The sequence below is a fragment of the Macaca thibetana genome, chromosome 8 (genome assembly GCF_024542745.1).
Source record: "Macaca thibetana thibetana isolate TM-01 chromosome 8, ASM2454274v1, whole genome shotgun sequence".
Classification (NCBI taxonomy): domain Eukaryota; kingdom Metazoa; phylum Chordata; class Mammalia; order Primates; family Cercopithecidae; genus Macaca; species Macaca thibetana.
Genome location: NC_065585.1, coordinates 137,133,179 through 137,155,968, shown reverse-complemented (window position 1 = coordinate 137,155,968; position 22,790 = coordinate 137,133,179). Strand labels below are relative to the sequence as shown.

General features: G+C 43.5%; 1 protein-coding gene across 1 annotated transcript in view; it reads right to left on the bottom strand.

Moving 5' to 3' along the window:
• Positions 1–22,077, bottom strand: part of CSMD1 (CUB and Sushi multiple domains 1) — a 2,043,790-nt gene extending 2,021,713 nt beyond the window's left edge. The window contains 1 exon segment of the mRNA XM_050802644.1: positions 21,737–22,077. Coding sequence (XP_050658601.1) covers positions 21,737–21,821 — 85 coding nt within the window. The 5' untranslated portion in view covers positions 21,822–22,077.
• Positions 22,078–22,790: the final 713 nt, after the last annotated feature.

Here is a 22,790-nt window from a genome sequence, read left to right as displayed (position 1 = left end):
CATTGGGAACAAACATCATGCATTTGAATTGTAATAAACAGCTGTTAGTGATCAACATTTATCTTCAAAGGAGCAACCACGAATTGAAGAGTCTTAAAGAAGTTGAGGGAAAAAGCCAAGCTGAAGAAGTAAGAGATGTCATATTTTTTTTCAAGTATGTTCAAGCCTATCTGACAAGAGAAAGAGTAGTATCATTATACACTGCTCCTGTAGGTAGAAATGAAACCACACATGTAGAAGTTATAGAAACAAAGACTTTAGGCTTAGCACACACAGACGGAAATTTTTCTCTCCTAAAAGAGTCACAAAACCCTAGGGTAGGACACTGATATGGTTTGGCTCTGTTCCCACCCAAAATCTCATCTTGAATCGTAATCCCCTACTCCCAATGATCCCCAAATGTCAAGGGAGAGACCGGGTACCGGTAATTGAATCATGGGGGCAGTTCCTCCCGTGCCATTCTCATGATAGCAAATGGATTCTCGTGAGATTTAATGGTTTTATAAGTGTTTGGTATTTCTTCCTGTGTTCATTCTCCTTCCTGCCACCTTGTGAAGAAGGTGCCTGGCTTCCCCTTCACCTTCTGCCATGATTGTAAGTTTCCTGAAGCCTCCCAGTCATGGAGAACTGTGAGTCAATTAAGTCTCTTTCCTTTCTAAATTATCCCATCTCGGGCAGTTCTTTATAGCAGTATGAAAAGGAACTAATACACACACTAAACAATATTCAAAGACAAATCGTTGACTTTCTTTCAACAACCCTGAATTTAAAAGTGTTGTGTTAGGTAAGAAATATTGTTTCTGAGATTGCAAGATTACAAGCACATTTTCCAGCTATCTAAATGACAGGCATCATGAAGTGAGGAGCTAGGCGTTGTCTTGTTATCTCCTCAATGTTGCCCAGTATCTAGAACGAAGTGAAACTGCATAATTACCTGCTAAATGAACAAAGGTACTGGGACATACCTTGTGGAGAGTACTCTTGAAAATGCTGTAAGTTAACTCTTCAGCATAGCCGTCATTTTAAAAACTAAAAATCTCTTGGACTTTGTGTGATTTGATTCCATTGTTTTATATTTTGTATATTTTCAAAGACGTAGTAAAGAAGGTAAAATAATGCATAGAACCTCAATTATAAGAGTGCTTGGGCAACCAAAGGAAACTCATGCTACTGTATAGGTATTAAATATAAAATATACCAAGAAATATGCATTATTTTCTTTAATTATCCAATAACTTGTAGAATAATTTATTACTTTTTAGTGCCTTTTTGGTTACTCCCATCATATTACTGAGAGAAAGTATTTTCTTGGAATTTAAAATGCTTGAGGGCAAGGACTTTATCTCATTCATTTTAGGTCCATGATAACTCCAAAGGTCTTGACTTATAGGCGAAGTCAATACAGTTCACTGAATAAACATTTGAAATCATTTCAGTAATGTATGTGAAATTTACTTATAAATGCTATTTGCTTGTACTGAAGCATTACTTTCCCCAGTGTGGGTTTTAGAACATTTTCCAGCTCTTAAATTATACATTTTCATTTGATAAAATAAAAAATACCATAGAAACTGTTGAATTCCATAGAATCCTACAGAGTTTGCTTCAGCTCAATGTAGTAAAGACTCAAAAAAATCTCTGCAATCAAACCTAAAATTGACTTAAAGTGTTCTCTAATTTCATATCTCTACAAATCTTCCAAATGCCATTAAGTACACTCTATCCAAGAATAATACCAATTCATTATCCTGACCATGAGCAGAGCTCTTCAAGGCTTATGTTGTGATAATAGACTTGCTGATGTGCATTTATTTATTTTTTATTCACCTAAAGATGTAAAAGGGAAACTTCGAATTTTATGTAATAGCTTAGCTTTTCCTGAACTGAGTATGGGTGTAGGAAAACCTGTTATTCCTTTCATATCAACATAACAAATCCAACACAATCACACGTGGTGGAAAACATTTTTCTCCAAAGTCTGTTTGTTTCTTGGAATAAAAAGGAAAAGTAATTTTTAAAAAGCAAAGTCATTTAATAACAAGCCATCCAAACTGCAAAGCAAGGAAGTTTTAGATTAGCCTCTCTGGAAATGGTTTTATTTATTTTTATGTATTTATTTATTTTGAGACAGAGTCTCACTCTCTCGCTCAGGTTGGAGTGTAGTGGTGTGATCTTGGCTCACTGCGTGTATTTATTTATTTTGAGAGAGTCTCACTCTGTTGCCCAGGCTGGAGTGTAATGGTGTGATCTTGGCTCACTGTGTGTATTTATTTATTTTGAGACAGAGAGACAGAGTCTCACTCTGTTGCCCAGGCTGGAGTGTAGTGGTGTGATCTTGGCTCACTGCATGCATTCATTTATTTTGAGACAGAGTCTCACTCTGTTGCCCAGGCTGGAGTGTAGTGGTGTGATCTTGGCTCACTGCATGTATTTATTAATTTTGAGACAGAGTCTCACTCTGTTGCCCAGGCTGGAGTGTAGTGGTGTAATCTTGGTTCACTGCGTGTATTTATTAATTTTGAGACAGAGTCTCACTCTGTTGCCCAGGCTGGAGTGTAGTTGTGTGATCTTGGCTCACTGCGTGTATTTATTTATTTTGAGAGAGTCTCACTCTGTTGCCCAGGCTGGAGTGTAGTGGTGTGATCTTGGCTCACTGCGTGTATTTATTTATTTTGAGAGAGTCTCACTCTGTTGCCCAGGCTGGAGTGTAGTGGTGTGATCTTGGCTCACTGCGTGTATTTATTTATTTTGAGAGAGTCTCACTCTGTTGCCCAGGCTGGAGTGTAGTGGTGTGATCTTGGCTCACTGCGTGTATTTATTTATTTTGAGAGAGTCTCACTCTGTTGCCCAGGCTGGAGTGTAGTGGTGTGATCTTTGCTCACTGCAACCTCCACCTCCCGGGCTCAAGTGATTCTTCTGCTTCAGTCTCCCAAGTAGCTGCGATTACAGGCGCAGCCTACCCTACTGTAGGCTCCAGGTACAAGTACGGCGTCTGAACAGAACACGTGTTACTCTCAAGTGAGGTAATGGTAATTCAGGAAGTAAGCAAAGGGCTGTTACCATTGCGAGCTCCTCAGAGTTTCATCTGATGTGCTGTGTCAATGAAGACATGGCCAACTGTTTCCATAATAACCACTATGACCAGCTGTGGAAGAGTCATGAATGGTATATACAGTTTTTGTTTTTGTTTTTTTTCAATAATACAACAAAACCCAGCAGATACCACTTATGGAACTCAGCACTCTGAGATAAGCCAATCAGAGAGGAATAAATAGTATTTCCTACGTTGCTCACGTCAGCCATATGTGATAAAACATAATTTTATTTACTATGAGAAAATCTGCTTGAAAAAGAAATAGTTGGACAACAGATATTCATGCCTTTCTGGTTTGGACTGGAGCTTTTGTTTACTTGCAGGTAATAATTTCTTAAACATAAGTGTCAATAATTGGTTGACACATGTTCTCACTTACTACTGGGGCCTAAACATTGGATAAATATGGACATAAGGGAAGAACAGACTCGGGAGAATACTAGAGGCAGCAGAGAGACAAGGGCTGAAAAACCACCTGTTGGACCCTAACTCACTACCTGGGTGACAAGATGATTCGTATCCCAAACCTCTGAGTTAAGCAATACACCTGTGTAACAAGTAATAATTGATTTACAAATATATGGAGTAGCTACCTCAGAAGTTGCAGCTGTTCCTTCTGTTTCTTTTGATACATCTTAACATAATTATCTTTATTTACATTTTACATTCAATTAATGAAGGCATTTTAATAAAATGTAAAGAAAGTTTGTTCTTAAATTTTGATAAAAATGCAAAAACTGACTTCATGATGCTCCTATATTACATTGTTTTTTATCCTTACCTCTGTGGCATGCCTAAAATTCAGTACTTACAAAATTATTGGGACTGATTTTAGTATGTCCAAAATAAGGCAACAATTTATAAACAGCTTAAAGACAAGCCCATCGTGTGTTTAAACTCATTCGCTACGACCCTCATCCACCCTAAACAGGATGAGAAGGTATTTTACTCCAGCATTTGTATTTGTTTTAATACACCCCGTGCCATGTCCAGCATGTCCTTGTTGGAAATGAGCTTCACTTTCAAAGTAAATGTGATATGGTAGGTATATGACGCATCACTTCCTCTCACTGATGTTTTTATTAAATATTCATTTAAGTAAGTGCCACTTTAGGGCAACTGTGCTTAAAGAAATACAGAGGGACATTGCTGGTCAGCTATAAACATAAAGAAAATCCTTCAGAGCATCAACTGTGTTCTGAAGCAGTGGAATGAGGGCAGGTGCTGTTGTCTTTCTCTCCTAATGGTGCAATTTGTCAGATGTCTCCCGTGTGTACTCGAACTGACCATATTAAGTGTTGGCAAAGTGCTCATTTTTATACAGCTTTTAGTATCAAGTTATATTGGTGTTTCTCTCAAGATGGAGCACATTTATATCAATTGCTGGCCTTAAAATGTTCCTACGGTATTGATCATTTGTTTTGTACTTTTCCTTAACTATTTTCTGTCTATATTAATTTATATTTAATTGAATACATATCTCCTTCAATAAAAACCAAGTGAGAGCAAAACTCTTTCTGCAAAGATAAGAGTGGAATTTAACATTCTACTCCCTGAAATAAGGCAAGAAGGGTTATATGCCCTTCTAACCTTGATTGAACACGCAGCACCACTTACCCCAGGCCCGTTGAGCAGCTTTCCCCACGGCACAGGTTGAAAGGATTTCAGGCTGGTGGAGACTGTCTTGTGTGACGGGTGGGTGCATGTCCACGGACTCATGCGTACTGGGAAAGGTCTCCTCTCTTCTGGGCTTTCTTCACATTGGCATGAAAACTTAAATTCACAGAGCTCCCTTTGAGAGGGAGCACAGTGCACCGTGACCGGCTCCAGCCCGCCTTTGGGTGGATCTCAGTGAAATCACTCTCCTGAACACGCACCCACTCACAGCTGCTGCCTTACCCCACGTGCAGACCCAGCTGTCTCACTTGTTGATAAAATTGTTAAATGAGCGCCTCCTAAGGAGATCGCATTTGAAAACTAAGTCACTAACCAGGTTCACCTGCTGGAGATGAATGCACTGCAATTGAAAGACACTCAGCATGCCGCAGCGCCTTGACTGAATAAATATAGGGCTGGCCTGATAGGAATAGACTAAGCGCAGTGGAAGAAGAGCCATCATTAATACTCAACCAACTGATTCATTCACACAGTCAGAGTATCCGATACCCAAGACCTCACAAGCCGTTCGTTGCTGAGGGTCCTGCACAGGTGTTGTATTCACAGTTTCCCTGTTGATATGTGCTTGGCCATAATTGGTGTGAGAGATACACATTCACTTTCACAGGCAGACTCAGCGTACCTGACTTTGAGTAGTATGTATGTCGATCATGGCCACTTGAGTTCTAGGTAGCCTATTCCAAAGGTCTCAGTCACGTGGCCCTGGAAGAAACATCTAATTTTAACGTCATAATTTCGGATTTATTTTTATATTATAACTTGAGATCTCACAGATAGAGACCCTACCTTTTAAGATACCATTGCAAAGGGGGAACAGGCAGGTGGAGGTACAGCAGCTTTTTCAACTCAAGGATCCCTCTAATTTGAGTCAGGACACACTAAACTTGGAATCTTAAGCCGGAAGGAAAAAGCCAGATCACACTGGCTGTCTTAACATTATTGAGCCCTCCATGTGTAGTTTGTGTGGAGGGTATGTTTAAGTCAATGAATTGGACCCTACTTATTTTAAAGATTTCAATAAACCCAGCATCTCTGATTTCACTAACTGCTCCTCACTTTCAGAAAGGTAACAGATTTACTATATTGCCAAGTAAATAACTCAATTATGTTTTTCAAATGGCTTCATTGGGAACTCACACTATTTAAAACACTCAAAAGTGGCCTCAAATGCTTTTTTGAACAAAACTAAGCAGTTAGAAAAATATATGGGCCAGATACAGTGGCTCACGCCTGTAATCCCAGCACTTCGGGAGGCCGAGGGGAGTGTATCACTTGAGGTCAGTAGTTCAAGACCAGCCTGGCCAACATGGTGAAACCTCATCTCTACTAACAATACAAAAATTAGCTGTGCATGGTGGCAGGTGTCTGTAATCCCAGCTACTTGGGAGGCTGAGGCAGGAGAAGCTCTTCAACCCGGGAGGTGGAGGTTGCAGTGAGCCAAGATCGTGCCACTCCAGCCGGGGTGACAGAGCTATTGGGAACAGTCAGCACCAAGACATCAGGATCTTTAGAAAAACTAACTCTGGAGAAAGTAGTAGCAAACTTTAAAAATCTACTTTGAAGAGCGAAATTTTCTATTATTTCCTCTCATTGTTCTTTTCATAGTCACTTCAAATTCCCAGGCCTTCATGGTGTTAAATGATGTTAAAACACGTCTTTTCTCCCTGACTCTACGGAGTCTTTAATTGTACTCAAGCTAAATTTCAGGTACAAGTTCAAACGATGAACTTGGAGGACACATCTCATAGAACTGAGAGTCTAATTTTTTTTTAGTTGCTGTAATAAAATAGCCGCTCACATTTATTTAAGCTTAGTAAAAGCCATGCACGGTTCTATGTTTTTACACGTGTTTCTTCATGTAATCCTTATGATATTGAGCACAGTTGACATTCCCTTTGTAAAGACAAGGAAACCGAGTGTCAGGAAGTTTAATATTTTCCAAGGCCACACACTGTGAGGAGGAGAGGAGACAGAACTCGGGCTTACTTAGCTCTATAGCAGACACCGTCAAAGGTACCTTTAGAACCCCTGAGTGTGTGAAAACTAAGGGAAATTATTTCTATCATAAGATACTCACTGTCTACCTAGAGGAGCTAGTTTTCACTTTTTTGAAATCATTTTGTTCTTAAATTTATTTAAATCATTAAGAAATCTAAAAATGCAATTGTCTAATTGTGCTAATATGAGCAGTCCTCACAAAATATGTTGGTGTGGTGAAAATATGTTTAGTTATTCAGAATTAAATATTCTGTAGTGACAAATATACAGATCAAATCATATTGATATAAAACGTATTAACTAGTTAATATAACACAATGTTATCACAACCATGTGTTTTTCACCTCAAATAAATTATCATCATTTCATATTTAACAAAGCAATAAAACCCTGTAACAGGCACCCACTGAGGGTTCTGTGGCACCAGTGACGGCTCTCAGCCATCTCCTGAGCTTCAAGGTTGGAAACTGTGCTTCTCCAGCTGCCTGGGTAATCTTAGGTTTAACTCCAGAACTTTCCTAGCATGCTGCTCTTCCCAGAGTGTAGCCACAAGGGCTGTGTGCCTATTAGATCGGGAGAGAATCAGTGCTTCGGTTGCACTTAGAGCCCCAGCAAAGCAACAATGGAGGTGGGGTGAGATGGAGAGGCAGGTCTGGTCTGGTGTGTGGGGAAGGAAGGAGTTTGTCAGGCAAGGAGGCTTTCAAGAGGCCTGTGGGCCTCCTGGGAGCAACACTGTAAAATGAAAAGAGAATTCCTTAGACTGAGCTCTGCCTTTTGGGTGAGATATTGAACTCCTCTGGACAAACATAAATGAGAGACTTGAATTTATGAACTGGAAGATCAATTTAAATTCAAAAATCTTATCTAGCCAGGCGTGGTGGCTCATGCCTGCACTCCTAGCACTTTGGGAGGCTGAGGTGGGTGGATCACTTAAGATCAGAGTTCAACACCAACATGGGCAACAGGACAAGACCCTGTCTCTGAAAAAAACACTACACAAAATGAGCTGGGTATGGTGGCATGGGCCTGTAGTCCCAGCTACTTGGGGGGCTGACACGGGAGGCTCGCTTGATCCTAGGAGGTCGAGGCTGCGGTGAGCCAAGATCGCACCACTGCACTCCAGCCTGGGTGACAACGTGAGACTCTTTCTCGGAAAAAAAAAAAAAAAAAAAAAATCTTATTATCTATCTCTACTTTGCCCAACAACGTGGACTAGTAAGAGCAACTTATCCTTTTCAGTTTTTTTAAATTTAACAGTTATTATTTTACTTAGAGAAGGTTGACATAGTTATTCGAAGAAACCAAACAAGATTTAAGCATGACACCATGATGCGTGCATCTTTTCAGATATTTCCCATGTGTATAGAAATAGTCTGCCTTTTCTGTACCTGAAAATGGGATCAAAATATAGATATTATTTGAAATGTTCAACTCAATACTTTACCATGGAAACACATTCATGAGAGCAGTACAGTGTGTCATACAACAATCTATTTGGCCATTTTGGGATGGTAAACATTTAAGCTCTGTCCAACTTTTCAGTATGAGAGAGGGGGCTATAGCGAATAAGTCCCTGTTGCAGCAGGATGTATTAACTCTCTGGATCGAAACATCCGATAATTTGGAATATGACTGATAAGGCCGAATTATCCCCTCCCCTCATTGTTCTAGATATCCAACAAGAGTATAAGGGAGTGTCTTCTCTGTGCACAACCAAAACTTGATATCATCAGTTAGAGTTTCACAATGCACTGGGGAAAAATGACAATGTTTAATGCACTGGTTTCAATCAATTATATACTTCGGAATCTTTTCCTACATTTATTATTTATGTTTGTTCCTCCTATAAAATACCTATTTATACTTAATGGTTCCTAAGTTCTTTGCTGACCGATTGTGAGATGACCTTTTTATATTATTTTTCTAGAACAGTGTGGTGAACAGACTCTTAGGGAGCCCACAAGGCACCCCCACCTGCTGATGTCCATGCCCTAGGGATCCTTTTCTCCTTGAGAGTGGGCGGGACCCGTGGCTTGCTTTCAACCAGCACAGTAAACTGACAGCAATAGGCTACACGTGATTATGTGTACAGGACTATGTGATTACATATGAAACTGTAGCACCCAACTATGGAGTCTCCCTCTCACCTCCTCTCTCTCCCCCAACCCCACTCCTAACCTGGCTTGAGCCATGCTAGGAAGTCTCAGGCGACAACTGTGTGTGGCCCCCAGGAACTGATGGTAAACTCTGGCCGAAAGCCAGCCAAAAACTTAATGCCTCATTCCTACAACTGCAAGGGACTGAATTCTGCCAACTGTCCAACTATCTCAGAAACGAATTCTACCCCAGCTGAGCCTCAGGCGGCAGTGAAGTCCCAGCCAACACTTGATTGCAGCTTTGTGAGACCTTAAGCAGGGACCCAGCCAAGCTGCCAAGCCCAGCACAGACCCCTGACCCACAGAAACCGTAAGATAATGCATGTGTGTTGTTCAAAGCTGTTAGGTTTGCGATAATAATGTTACAGCACAGTAGTTAGCTAATACAAAAAGTATTCGAATGGAAGATTGCTCCCCCAATCTGTCCTTCTATGTAGCTCTGTTTTCTAGCTCTTGAGTTGTTCTTGATGGCATCTGGTCCTGCGGAGAGGATAAACCTGGGTAACAGAGAACGCTATAAAATTATCTTGCTACAAATACTGTTGGCTTTCTGTCTGTCTCCCTCATTTGGAGACAAAGAATGAGTATTGTCACTAAAGGCATTAAAAAGTGGCTCAAATCTCTTACTCTGATTTTAAAGCTATAATAAATGAGCTTTATTAAGTTCATTTTAATAAAGATCTTTAACTTAGGTACTTTTTACCACATCTTTAACTTAGATACTTTTTTCTTCCTCATAGTTTCTATTCTTAAAATATAAAAGGTAAGAAGAAATGATAGTCCCTTCAACTTGTCATATAACACTTCTTGTATTTTTATATGAACTCTTTTTAAAAGACTTATTATTGTCCATCCATCATAAAAATTGAAAGAAAAACACATTTTCTAGGAGATATAAATCATACCCCAAAGTTCGACTTGGCTATACTTTTTATACTTTCAGTTCGGTAGAAGCCTCGTCTTTTCAACACCCTGACAACATGCCCCTTCCATGTTTCTTGTTGCCAGCAAAGAATGCTGGAAAGGTAATTTTGTAATTGCAGTTGTAAAAGAAAGAGACTGATTAGCTCCTCTTTGTTCCATAATCCTCTAATGTAATTCTTTAAAATTAAAAAGCGGAGAGATAAAATAGTCATGAAGATCAAAATGACAATTGAAGGCTGGTGTATCTGCTGAACAAGCTCTAATATTATTAAATTATTGTCACCAGAAGAAAAAAAATGCAAACATCTCAGATAACTTACTTGGTATACAAAGAAAAACAGTCAAAAAAAGAAACACAATTGAATCAAATAAGCACGGCAAAATAATATCTTGAATATGGGGTTTCAAAGCTAATTATTTTGACAAGTTCTAGTCTCAGTATGTGAGTAAATAAGCAGGCACAGTGACTGGAAGAAATCTTTACCAATACCTTCCCTAGGTCAACTCTTCAACGAGTGTTTTCACAAAATGTTGATGATACATTAATCTGAAGTCACTAAAAATAATGGCTAGAATCAAGTATATTACATAGACTGAGAACATTTGTTTGTTTATTAAAGAAACAGTGAATGTGTAAGAAACCAGAATGACGCTTGGATACTTGCAAGAGTGCCCTTCAATTCTCCAGGACTTTCAGATTTATGAGGTCAAAACAATGCAAACAAATGAGTGAAAAATCAGCAAACAAGAATAACATTTTTTTTTTTTTTTGAGATGGAGTTTCACTCGCATCACCCAGGCTGGAGGGCAGTGGCACAATCTCAACTCACTGCAACCTCCGCCTCTAGGGTTCAAGCGATTCTCCTGCCTCAGTCTCCCATGTAGCTGGAATTATGGGTGCCTGCCACCACACTCAGCTAATTTTTTTTTTTTGTATTTTTGGTAGAGATGGGGAAGAACAACATTTTTTTAAAGGACCCTAAACCTACAGTTTCCTACATGATGACCAATAATTTTTAAACATAGTAACTGACAAAAGAATTAGATCAAGGAGAGATTGGGCGATCAACGTATGATAGAGAGAACTAGAAGTGGACTCAAAGATGGGTGGGCTTGAGATGTATGGAAACAAAGCTCAAAGGTGCGGTGGATGAGGTGGAATGGAAAACTCCTCAATGGTGAGAAAACTGCAGGTATAGTTAGGGTGTACCTGGCCTGGCTGAATTGGAAGTCACAAGGGCAGATTTGAAATGACTGATTATGGAGGACTTTGAAAGTCAGTTTAGGAGAGAGATGCTGTACCCAACAGAGAAAAGCATGTACAGTACTTAAGAAAACAAGATCCATGGCCAGTAAATCACAAACTGCTTTTCTTTCCACACTCAGTGTCCTGTTGGTATTACATACTGGAGGTCATTAGAAAATCCCCAGAACAGCAAGAATAACCATCACAGGACTTGCAGAGAAAAATGTTTTAAAATGTCTAATGTTCTAGCTTCCAATAAGTAGATTATGTTCAAGCAAAGGTGTGATCCCTTGGCTGCATGAGAGTAGAAAGGAGCAAGGCCTAACATAGGTTGCACATAAATCTGCATATTTCAGGGACTGGTCCCATGATAGTAGTATACCCTTCACATCCAACCTTCGGCTTTAAAGAGCAATGAATCAATGTCTGAGAAAGGTGACCCTGAGCATCAGTGTTTTTAGGATCATTTCCATGCTTGACATTTCAACTGGCCCTCACTGAGCTATCAAAAAACACAAAGTTTTCTTGGCTGCTCTCCGGCTGCTTCTCCTCAACATCCTCATCTTCAGTTCATGATGTTGTTCCTGTTCCCTCCCTCCTCCATTCTTTTGAAATAGATTAGAGTGGTCATAGCCTTTTGTAAAGGGGAATGAACTTGCCAGACAGATGGAGAGAACAAACCACTTGACTGGGTACAAACCACATCCACTTCTATGTGGGTGGAAGATCCTGCAGCAAGGAGGACGAACAGCAGAAGGGAAAACCCCCAGATTCTCGCCAACACAGAAACCCATGCTTAGTGTCCTTGGGCTGACCTGTTCCAACTGGAATAGTAAAAAACACACCCCTGGCTGGAGATCTAAGAGGCTAGTGAGCCATGTGATGTATGTACTAGCATGCAGAGCAGTGGCACATGTGTACCCGGAAGACCACTGGTCACATGGTTCACTGCAATGCCCATCTCCACCTTCTTATGAATAATTGTATAAACTGCTCATAAAGGGAATTTCCCCAGCATGAGACAGGGCTGTCTGATTCTCAAGCAGTCCACCATGACCCAGCTTTCAGCACACACTTTTGTTTTGCAATGAACTTCTTTCATGCAGTGGAGTCAAGAACCTAAGCAGGCTCCACCGACAACACTTTGAGGTTCTATAAACTTTCAACTTCCAGTGGAATTTCCAGTAGGTACCTGACATTAATGTCTCTATCACACAGCCTAATATTTGAATAAATGCAAATTATGTGACTTTAGTGTTCTTCTGAAGTCAAAACGGAAACTCCTAGAAAGCACTCAGAGATTCAACTTCTTTGTTAAAAATGTGATGTAGCCATGGAATACTATGCAGCCATAAGAAAGAACAAGATCATGTCCTTTGCAGGGACATGGATGGAGCTGCAGGGCATTATCCTTATCAAACTAATCCAGGAACAGAAAACCAAATACCACGTTTTCTCACTTATAAGTGGGAGCTAAATGATGAGAACACATGGACACATAGAGGGGAACAACACACACTGGAGACTGTCAGAGGGTGGAGGGTGGGAGGAGGGAGAGGATTAGGAAAAGTAACTAATGGATACTAGGCTTGGTACCTTGGTAACAATATAATTGGTACAATAACCCCCTATGTAACAAAACTTCATATCCTTTACATCTACCCTGGAACTTAAAATAAAAGGTTTTTTAAAAATATGATGTAGGTGAATAGGAAGGACTCATGTATTACAGTTAGACTGAATTGAGTGATTCTGTTTGGCACATGCCATAATTCTTTAAGTGAGCAAAATTATGACTATAATCCTTTTTAAGAGACAAGTCTTCCCAATTGTCTTCCTATCCCCAGTCATCATTGTTAAGGATCATATCAGACTAAAAATGTGTATATCATGCCTAAACGACAGTAGTTCTACCCAGATCACATTAATCAATAAAACTAATTCCACCTAACAGTAACAAGATGACTGCTCTCATCTGAATTTCCCTTGATATTATTTGTATTTTTTAAAGTATTGAGCATGATATTTAAAATCTGTATTGCTTCCATGTAAAATGGAGCATGGATGTTGAACAAGTGAAATGTAACCTCATGAATATAGCTGAAACCATAAGACAACAACAAAATACCCTCACAGATGGATTGGTCTGACATTGTCCACAGTAATTCTATTTTATAAAGAAAGGGGGAAAGAGACACAACAAGAAATGCAAGACATTTGGAGTGCGCAGAAATTGTCTGATGAATTCAGTTAATTTCTTGTAAAAACGTGACCCTTCTTAGTTTGCCAAGGTCTCTCTTCTTTTTGTGAAGTGCCGATCATAGTCTGCAATGCTCAACTACCCCAGCTGTATTATACATCAAAGTACACTACTTTCCTACCAAATAAAAGGCATAGTTTGAAATGTGGTGACTAAAATTGTTGATGGACTTTGAACATTCATAAGGCCCATCCTTTGAGATAAAAGTGAAGATCTCTAAGTTCAGTGGAATCCACCATTTTCACAGGAAGTGAAAATTTACTCAGAGCGCCGCCAGGCAAGATTTTAGGAACCACAGTTATGTAACTCATTATCAAAGAGGCGTAATTTTATAGAAAGGGAAATGATTTGAGAGTCCCCCACATCCTTTACAGGAACATCAACTTCAGGTAGAAGAAAATTACTCATTTGTTAGAGATCAATGAAAACACTTTCCATTAAAAAAGAAGAGGAGGAAAAAGTATCTCTAAATAGAGGCATAGGCATTCTTCAGGCATCTTGAAAATGACTGCCTGCGATTTATAATTAATTTCAAAGTTTTTTCATTCATTAGAGATCACTCTCCAAATAATTCAAATTTTAATCAAACATTTAGACCTTTCTTATATAACACTAATGATATCAGAGTATACTAAACAGTAAAAGAAAAAAATAATCCACTCGAACAGTATTTTTATATGAAAGAGCATAATTATCCCTGAAGTCTCCCCATAATATAAACATTATGGAGAAGGAGCTTGAACCTCTGCTTTGTTGTAAAACTATTTTTTTAAAAAAGCAGATTAAACAGCATTGAATGATGAATACTGATAACAGAGGCACTGATAAGGAAGAAATTCTTCTGAATTAATTGCACAATTTCATAGTGTGGTATATTCTTCATGAAATCAGTGTGAGCTAATTTGTTTGTGAAGGATTAGTGAAAACATTATTAGATTTTGATCACTTTTATTGAAAGGAAGGTAGAGAGATGACAGATCGATAGACTCTATCTATATTTAAAATATATAATATATAGATAATGTTTATATACAGATAAATGCATATAGTATACATCATGTATTACACATATGCAAATATATCCATTGCATTTTTACCATCTCAAAGTTAGAAGCCATATTTTACTATCTACAACCAATGTGGCATTCCCTAAGTGAGATTATATGTATTCTCTGCATCAGAATTACCTGGGATGGGCGTGGGTAGTAAATAAATAGATTTCTACCTCCATCCAAAATTCACTTATTGAGAATCATTTGGAAAAGAAGCCATGGAATCTGTATTGAATCAAGATTGAAACAAGTAATTCTTATGCACACAAAGTTTACATAGAGTATTCAAAAACTGTGTGTCATGCCCACCCTAACTTTGACAGCTATAATGATAACGGTGACAGGCATGTTCAGTACGGAAAGCAGAGGGTTGCTGCAACACTTTAGGAAAATGCTCAGTGCCTTGCAAAGTTGCTTTAATTCCATCAGGGTTCATGGTTTATAATTATCTGAATAATTCAGACAAAAAGTTGTAGTTATCATATCCACATCATATTAGTTTTTCTTGAATTTTATTGAGGTTGAAGCTCTCCAAAATATATTCAGCCAAAAAGTAAAAAATGAAAAGGACTGGAATCTGGCCGATATTTTATATAATTTAAAATACTGAGTGTCAACTTGATTGGATGGAAGGTTGTAAAGTATGGTTCCTGGGTGTGTCTACGAGGATGTTACCAAAAGAGATTAACATTTGAGTCAGTGGACCGGGAGAGGCAGACCCTCCCTCAATGTGGGTGGGCACCAGCTGATCAACTGTCAACGTGGCTACAATAAAGCAGACTTGCTGAGTCTTCCAGTCTTCATCTTTCTCCTGTGCTGGATGCTTCTTGCCCTCGAACATCAGACTCTAAGTTCTTTATCTATTGGACTCTTGGACTTACACCAGTGGTTTTCTGGGGGCTCTTGGGCTTTTGGCCACAGGCTGAAGGCTGCACTGTTGGCTTCCTTGCTCCACATCTTTGCTGACAGCCTATTGTGGGATTCACCTTGTGACCCTGTGAGTTAGTACTACTTAATAAACTCCCCTTTATATATACATTTATCCTATTTGTTCTGTCCCTCTAGAGAATCCTGACTAATACAGTGAAAAAAACTGGGAAGTAAGGCCAACAATCTGACTCCTTCATGTTTATGCTTTTCTTGATCTCATATCTAGTACAATGATAGCATTTAAAACATAGTATTATATGCACGACTCTCCACTTTACAAAGGATGAGGCAAAATTACATTAAAATTATGAGCATCAAGTATCAAATTATGAGCATTAAGATAGAAGTATCAAAGAATCCAAGTATATTTGGGTGGAATGAAAATACTGAAATATTCCTTTCCCTTTTATAACTTTACCAAGCTAAAACTAGTTCAGGATTCCAACCAATAAACTGCAAAATGTATCAGTAAAATAAAATATGTAAGTTATTTTTAACAAAAAAAAAATGCCTGCATGATCTTTTTTCTTTTCATTCCCCAAACAAATTTCAGATGGGGATAAACGTTGCCACCGTAGGTCAAAGTGACACTGACTGTAACTGAAGTTAATTTGTTGAAACGTTATTTCTCGGTGGAATGTTTACAACACATTTAGAGCTGGTGGATGAGACAGGGTGCCTAATGGATGATGAAATCTCTCATCTCCATAGAACAAAGATATTTGAGGATAAATAAAGATTCTGCAACTTCCCTAAAGCACTGGTGGCATTTTCCTCTCCCAGAAAGTACTGGTTGATACAAATGGTTTAAAGAAAATTGCAGCTGAGCTCAGAAAAGAGAAGTGTTTCACACTCTGCATCCAAAGAGGTTGATCTGCTGGAGGGAAAAAACAAGGTGTGCATTATTTCCATAAAGCTCCCTATAATCAGTCAATTCCAACCGGCTCAATTATACAATGTCCTTCTATTTTTCCTGTAAAGCGAATTTTAATTCTGTTACTTACCAACCTCAGTATCAAGGACTAAAGTCCATCCAAAATACAGACATACTGGTTAATCAAAGGTCACTTAAGGTCATTTTAAAGTCCTTAGGGAAAAGACTTCCTTGCATTTGGGCATAAATATCTAAGTGCAATTATTTGATTTTTATACTGATCAGCTCTTCTGGAATGGACAACAAGTGTGCTAAGCACAATGATCATATAATTGAAGGTCAGTATAAAAGGGTTGAGTTCCTTGAGGATTAATTCGTTTCAGTAGAGCCGAAACATCTATTTCTTTGGCTCAGGTTGCATATCCATGCTAGTACTATAGTAAAAAAAAAAAAAAAAATTCTGCCCCTGGTTGCTATCGTGGCTGTGCCACAGTGTCAACTTGGTTGGACTTGATGTTTACCACTGCTGGTCTCTCAGTCCAAGTTCCTACTTTCCTATCCTAGGAGACAACAGGCTTGTAATATTCCCATACAACCCAAAGATACAAATACTGTAGACTGTGGAAGATCTCTGCCTTCACTCAAATATCTTCCTCTGATTTATTAGTTGATCAAATAAAACTTAAATTAAAAAAAAACATACTTGACATTCATGATACGCAACTACGCATGCAACTTCTTAGTTATCTTACAGAGGGAAGTAAGCTCAGCCAGAAGACATACAAAAGGCCAAAGGGAAAATGTAGCTTAAACATGTATGCAAGTTGTAATGGCTTATTTTCACTATGAGCTCAGCAGAAAAATTACCAGAGGCACATTTAAAATTCAGCGGAATAGAGAGTATTTAATATGCCATTTGCATTGTGACAGCTTAGAAATGTCTACACTGGGTTTGCTGTATCGTCTGCTTATAAGCACGAACCAACCACCGAGCCTTTGTTTATCTATTTCTTAAAGGAAGCAGAACCATTTTCTTGACATTTTCAAAGCTGTGTTGGTGTTTGCTTGACACAATAAACTGGAGAGTAAGGAAGCATTGCCCCCAGGAGGAGCTGCTTTTGCCTGTAGGAGCTTTAGCACTGTGGCTGTGGCAGTCTTCTTATCAAGCATGATTGGCCAGCTGAAAGCCAATATAAAAATAGCCATTCCCTCTCCTCCCTAGGCCTCTGCCAGTGAGATGCTTGAGACGTGGGGGAATTCTACCACCCTGCCCTACCCACCATTTGCTTCTCTGGACTTGTTTGATGAGACCTCATTGCCCTGCTATTCAAGTTTACAAAACCTGTCACTTCCGAAGAAAGCCTCCCTTTTGCTTACCTTTTCAAGGACTTAAAACCCCAAACGACATGAGTGCTCCAGAAGCACTGAATAGCTTTCTGCTGACCAGTTCTGATTTGAAGTCATAGTAATTAATAATAATATCCTGATAATGCAACAGGAAAAAGACATGATCTGCTCAGCAATTACAGAGATACTAACTTCATTTTAAGTGTTCGTTTGAGACGGAGTTTCGCTCTTGTTGCCCAGGCTGGAGAGCAATGGCAGGATCTCAGCCCACTGCAACCTCCACCTTGCAGGTTCAAAGGATTCTCCTGCCTCAACTTCCTGAATAGCTGGGATTACAGATCTGCGCCACCACACCCAGCTAATTTCGAACTTTTTGTAGAGACGGGGTTTCACTATGTTGGTCAAGCTGGTCTCGAACTCCTTACCTCTGGTGATCCACCCACCTCGGCCTCCCCAAGCGCTGAGATTACAGGCGTGAGCCACGGCATCCGGCCCATTTTTCTTATTGCTGGATGGGGATTAGGGGTTTCCTGTGAAAGTATCTTCTTCACAGGAGTGTCCTGGCTTCATCAGGAGGAAGTGTATGGGGTATGGCTCTGCCATAAAGGAATTTGACCAGCAAATTAAAGGTCTTAGCATCCTTCTTGGTGACATGAGTCTTTAATAAGGTAACTCATCTAAAACCATGCAGGTATGGGAGGGTGCACCCCGCTCGCCGTGGAGTTCCAGGCTTGCTCTGGAAACTCAGCAGTGCGTGCTCACATCTCTGCTGGGTGGGTAAGGGAATGTTTGAATTACTTCCTTTCACGAATGTTCCACCTTTCTCTTTCGGGCTTCTCAAAGTGAGGCTGCTCTGGGCTAGTAGTGTTGTGTGTGCTCTCCTTTAGGACGCTTTCTGGGTAAGTAATTGAATGCAAATACCTGCATTCTCGTGGCTGCACATATGCAAGAAACAACTGAGAGCAAACTTTGTCCAAACAGCCAGTAGATCAGCCCCAGGTAAAGGGGCAGATCCGAGCCAGCGCACACAGAATTAATATTCCTGTTTACTAGATGAAAATGCTTACAGCCTTACTCCTTTTCCCCTGATCCCTGAAAATAGGCATTTAAAGAGAAACGGACATTTGGGACTCAACCTTTATGATGCCATTAATAATCAAGAAGAAAAAGGAAATCACCAGCGAATTTTCGATACCCCCAACGCTTTATTGAAGAGTACAGCACCATCAGCTGAAGCTGATACTCGGGTACCCACAGTAACGGGTTTCAGTGACCTCAACTGCGACCGCCTCCAGCCTCACGACTCCGCAAACAGGTCACGAATTATGCCCCACGCATCAAAAACTCTGCGCCTGCCTTCGCCACAGCGGGTGCCGCCACCTGGGCGCGCGCAGCGCAGCTGCCCACGGCAGTGGCCGGGCGCCCTCCCGCCAGAGCGCTCCTCCTCGGGAAAGCCCTGCTGCGCGCAAGCGCCTCCGGTCGGCCCTGGAGCGCGCTGCCGAGCCCCGGGGCCCAGTGCCGACGCCCCCGGGGGAGACCCGACCTTGGTCACCCCGGCTTTGCTAGGCAAGGGGAACGCGACCCCGCCCCAATAGCCAGAGCGCACAAACGGCGACTCTGGCGCTGGCGTCACCGGCCCCCTTCCTTCCTGCAGCCCCTTCCCAGGCCGCTACAGGAGCTCGCACTTGACCCCGCAAGCGCGGAGGAGACACGGCCCTTGGTCCCTGTGGGGTTAATGAAGGAGTTCCACGGACCCACCGCCGGGTGGGCCAGACAATAGCGCAGTGATAGCTGCATCCGAGCGTCCTGGACCCCCATCGCGCTCACACACTTGGCGCGCAGCACCGCTCCAGCTCCATGCACGCCAGGGGCCTGGGACCCTGGGCTCCACTTCTCGGCTTCTGCAGCCAGGTTCTGGGGCCTGCAGCGCCCAAGAGGAGCTCCCTTCCACGGGACTGCCCCGCAGGGCCCGAGGCACCCAGGACTTTGCACCCCCTGCCCTGTTCACCCCAGAAGCAGCCAGAGCAGCCCCCGCCCACTACCTGCCCCTCCACACCCTCCCTCTCGCCTCCGCCTCAGCCTCATCCTAGCGCTGCAGCCCACCCGCGTGGGGGCGGAATCCGCCCGGCACACACGTGTGCGGATTATTAAGCAGCCGAGCTAGGGCCGCCGCCGTCTCCACGCAGCAACCTCTGTTAATTGCGGGGGAAGGGAGCCCGGAGCGCGCGGAACTCGGGGGAACCGAGAGTGAGCTCAGAGGCTGAGTTGCCTGCTTGAAAAGAAGGAAGCCCCGGGCCCAGATAGGCTTGGAGTGCAGGGGAAAGGGCGGGAAGTTTTGCGGAGTTGCATGGCAGGTGTTTCCTCTCTACGCAGGGGCTTGACTGGAAAAAGCCAGGTCCTGTCCCTTGGGCTCCTGCCCTCTCCCCGCTGCGACACACACGCCCCTGCACACCTCACAGGGCACAACCCTCTTTGCCCTAGACTTTAGCTGCCTCGCCTTCCAATTCCCAGCCAGTCCAGTGCTGACCAGAGGCCGCTGCCAGCCGGGCCCTGCTCAGCCGGCGGTGCCTCCGCAGCCAGCAATGTCAGCGGCAGTGGCCAAGGCATCCGGACCGAGCCGGGCGGGGGGGCAGAGGGTCGGCGTCTGCAGGAAGCTCCCCAATCCCAAGCGACCACAAGCTTGGGTGACTAAGACCCATCGTTTGCGCCCCCCGGGATCTCGGGGCGCATTCCCGCAGACACCCACTTGTGAGGGTGGATGAGGGTGAGGAGGAGCTGGTGCTGAGCGGTCAGCTCTCACGGAGCCCTGGACGCCCCGTGGAGACAAGCGCAGGGAGGGGAAGCCCAGCCGGCACGTCTCTCCCCCGCTCTCCAGGCAGATCTGGAGTTTCCTAATGAACCAGATACAGTCCTCCTTCGCCCTGCCAATCACTCTTCCATATGGACCACTGGAGGAAAAGGAAATGGGTGGAAAAGAAGGTGGAAGAATCTAGAGAGGAAGGGGAAATTTTATGTAGGGAAAAAAGCAAGTGACCATTAAAAAAAAAATCATAAGATTGGACTCCATCCTTTAAAAATGAAACGAAAGAAAACCGCTGTGTAGATACACATATTCCCGGGAATATCTGTCGAAGTGCTGACTATAGAGAAAGCATCTAAGGAGGCTAAAAATGAGGACAGGGGCAGGTATTTCCAATGTGAAAATCAATCAATATTCTCTTTCTCTCTCTCTGTTTCTGTCTCTCTCCCTCTCTCTCGCCCTCTCTCAAAAGAGAGCTTATTTTCTTTCCCGGAGAATAGACAAGTGCACAAGCTATTGCCAGCCTTGAGGTCGCAGCCTGTAGGCTACTTAGGATAAAACATTCCCCAACTCATTCAGGGAGAAAACCAAGTTCACAGAACCCCAAGCCCCAGAAAGCACCCAGAGAAACTCCTTCCCCTGACCAGGGTAGAAAGAGGATACCCCTGCGCCCACAGTGAATGTATCTGACTTGGAAGCCGGTCCAGAAATCCTAGCCTGTTTCACGCACCTTGCCAACACCTTACAACTTGCAAGGAGCGAAGTCCGGGGGAGAGGAAAGCGGGGGCCACCTTCCAGAGGCAGCTACTCCTCGCTGGCTGAGGACGTTGGAGAGGGAAGGAGGAGAGGAGGAATGGGGTGTATGGGTGCGAGGAGGCCGGGCCAGCGGAGAGCTTTGCCTGTTGGTACCAAAACCCCCGTAGAGAGCCCGAACTTTCCAGGCCGGCTTCACCCGGGCCGCTTTTCCAGGCGCGTCGGGTCCGGGGAGAAAGTCCTGGGAACTGCCCCTTAGCCACCCCGACCCGTGGAGTCCACGTCTCGGAGGAGGCAACACCGCCCCGCCGGAGCACAGTTCCAGCCCAACTCGTCTTGGGTTCCTTTCTCCCTGACACCCTGTACCGCCGAGAAAAAGAGATACCTCCTTTGAGCCCAGGAGAGGGGGAAGGAATGGCGGGGTGGGGCGGGGGCCCGGGAGGGCTGGGGAGAGCGCGATGGAAGCTCCCTCCCGGGCATCGCGTTCCCCGAGCGTCGGCGATGGAGCAGCGCCGGGCAGAGGCGGCCACTCCGTACCCTGCGGTCCTCAAAACGCACACTCGCGTCCGCACACGGGGCCTCCGAGGACTCGACCGCCTCCCCGGCCAGGAGCAAGCCGTCTTACCCTTCGCTGCAGTGAGGAGCCTCGCGCACAGCACCAGCAGCCCGAGAAGCAGGAGCAGCGACTGGAATCTCCTCCACGCAGTCATGTCTGCAGATACTCCACACGCACGCGACACCGATGGTTCCTCCGAGGAAGGCAGGGCTATGAGCGGAGCCAAATAATCACCCGAGGGCAAGGCAAGCCGGAGAGAGAGCCCGGTCCCGAGACCCGCCGCGCATCCGACGCCTCCTGCAGGTCTAGGCGCCCGGCTCGCTTCCCTCTCATAGCATCGGGTCCCGAGCCACTGCAGGGCTGAGCTGCTCCGAGCGCGGAGACCCGGGCTGGCGGGGCCGGGGCCGGGGACGAGCGCCGGCCGAGCCGGGCAGGAAGGCACCAAGGCGGCGAGGCTGCGGGAGGGGGCGAGGCGGGGAGAGGAGCGCGCGCAGCCAGGAGAGACCTGGAGAGGAGGCAGCTGGAGAGAGCCAGCGAGTGGGAGATGCGGGGAGGGGGGCGCGGGGGGAGGAGAGAGCCAGTCTGGAGAGAAAAGGCGGAGAGCGCAGAAGACGGGCTGCTAGTGGCACAAGGAGCCGCTGCCGTGGAGGCTGGACTCAACCATCCCTACCCACAGAGAGGGGACCGAGGCTGGGCACGGCGCAGTCCCAGACAGAGCCCAGCCTCGGGGCTTCGGGCTGCCAGCACCGTGCTGCGCTTCATTCGGCCTCAGCGCAGCAGCGCGCAGGCTGGAGAAGGAAGACTTGTTGGGCGCTCGGGTGGGGGAAGCCCACGCCGCACACCGGGGAGGAGCAATGCAATCCGGCAACTCCAGCAAACTGGAGGGTTTCTGCAGGGGCAGAGGCCGGCCTCCATTCTTTGATCTCCCTTCCTTGCTGACCAGAGAGCAGCCCCCTGCCTAACTTAGATCAGAAATGCAGGTGGAAAGGGCACAAGCTTCAACTCCAAGGAAGGAATACACACACACACACACACACACACACACACGCGCACATATATGTATGTGTATATTCCTATTCCTGTGTATGTATATAAGATGGACTATTTGCAAGGAGTTACACAT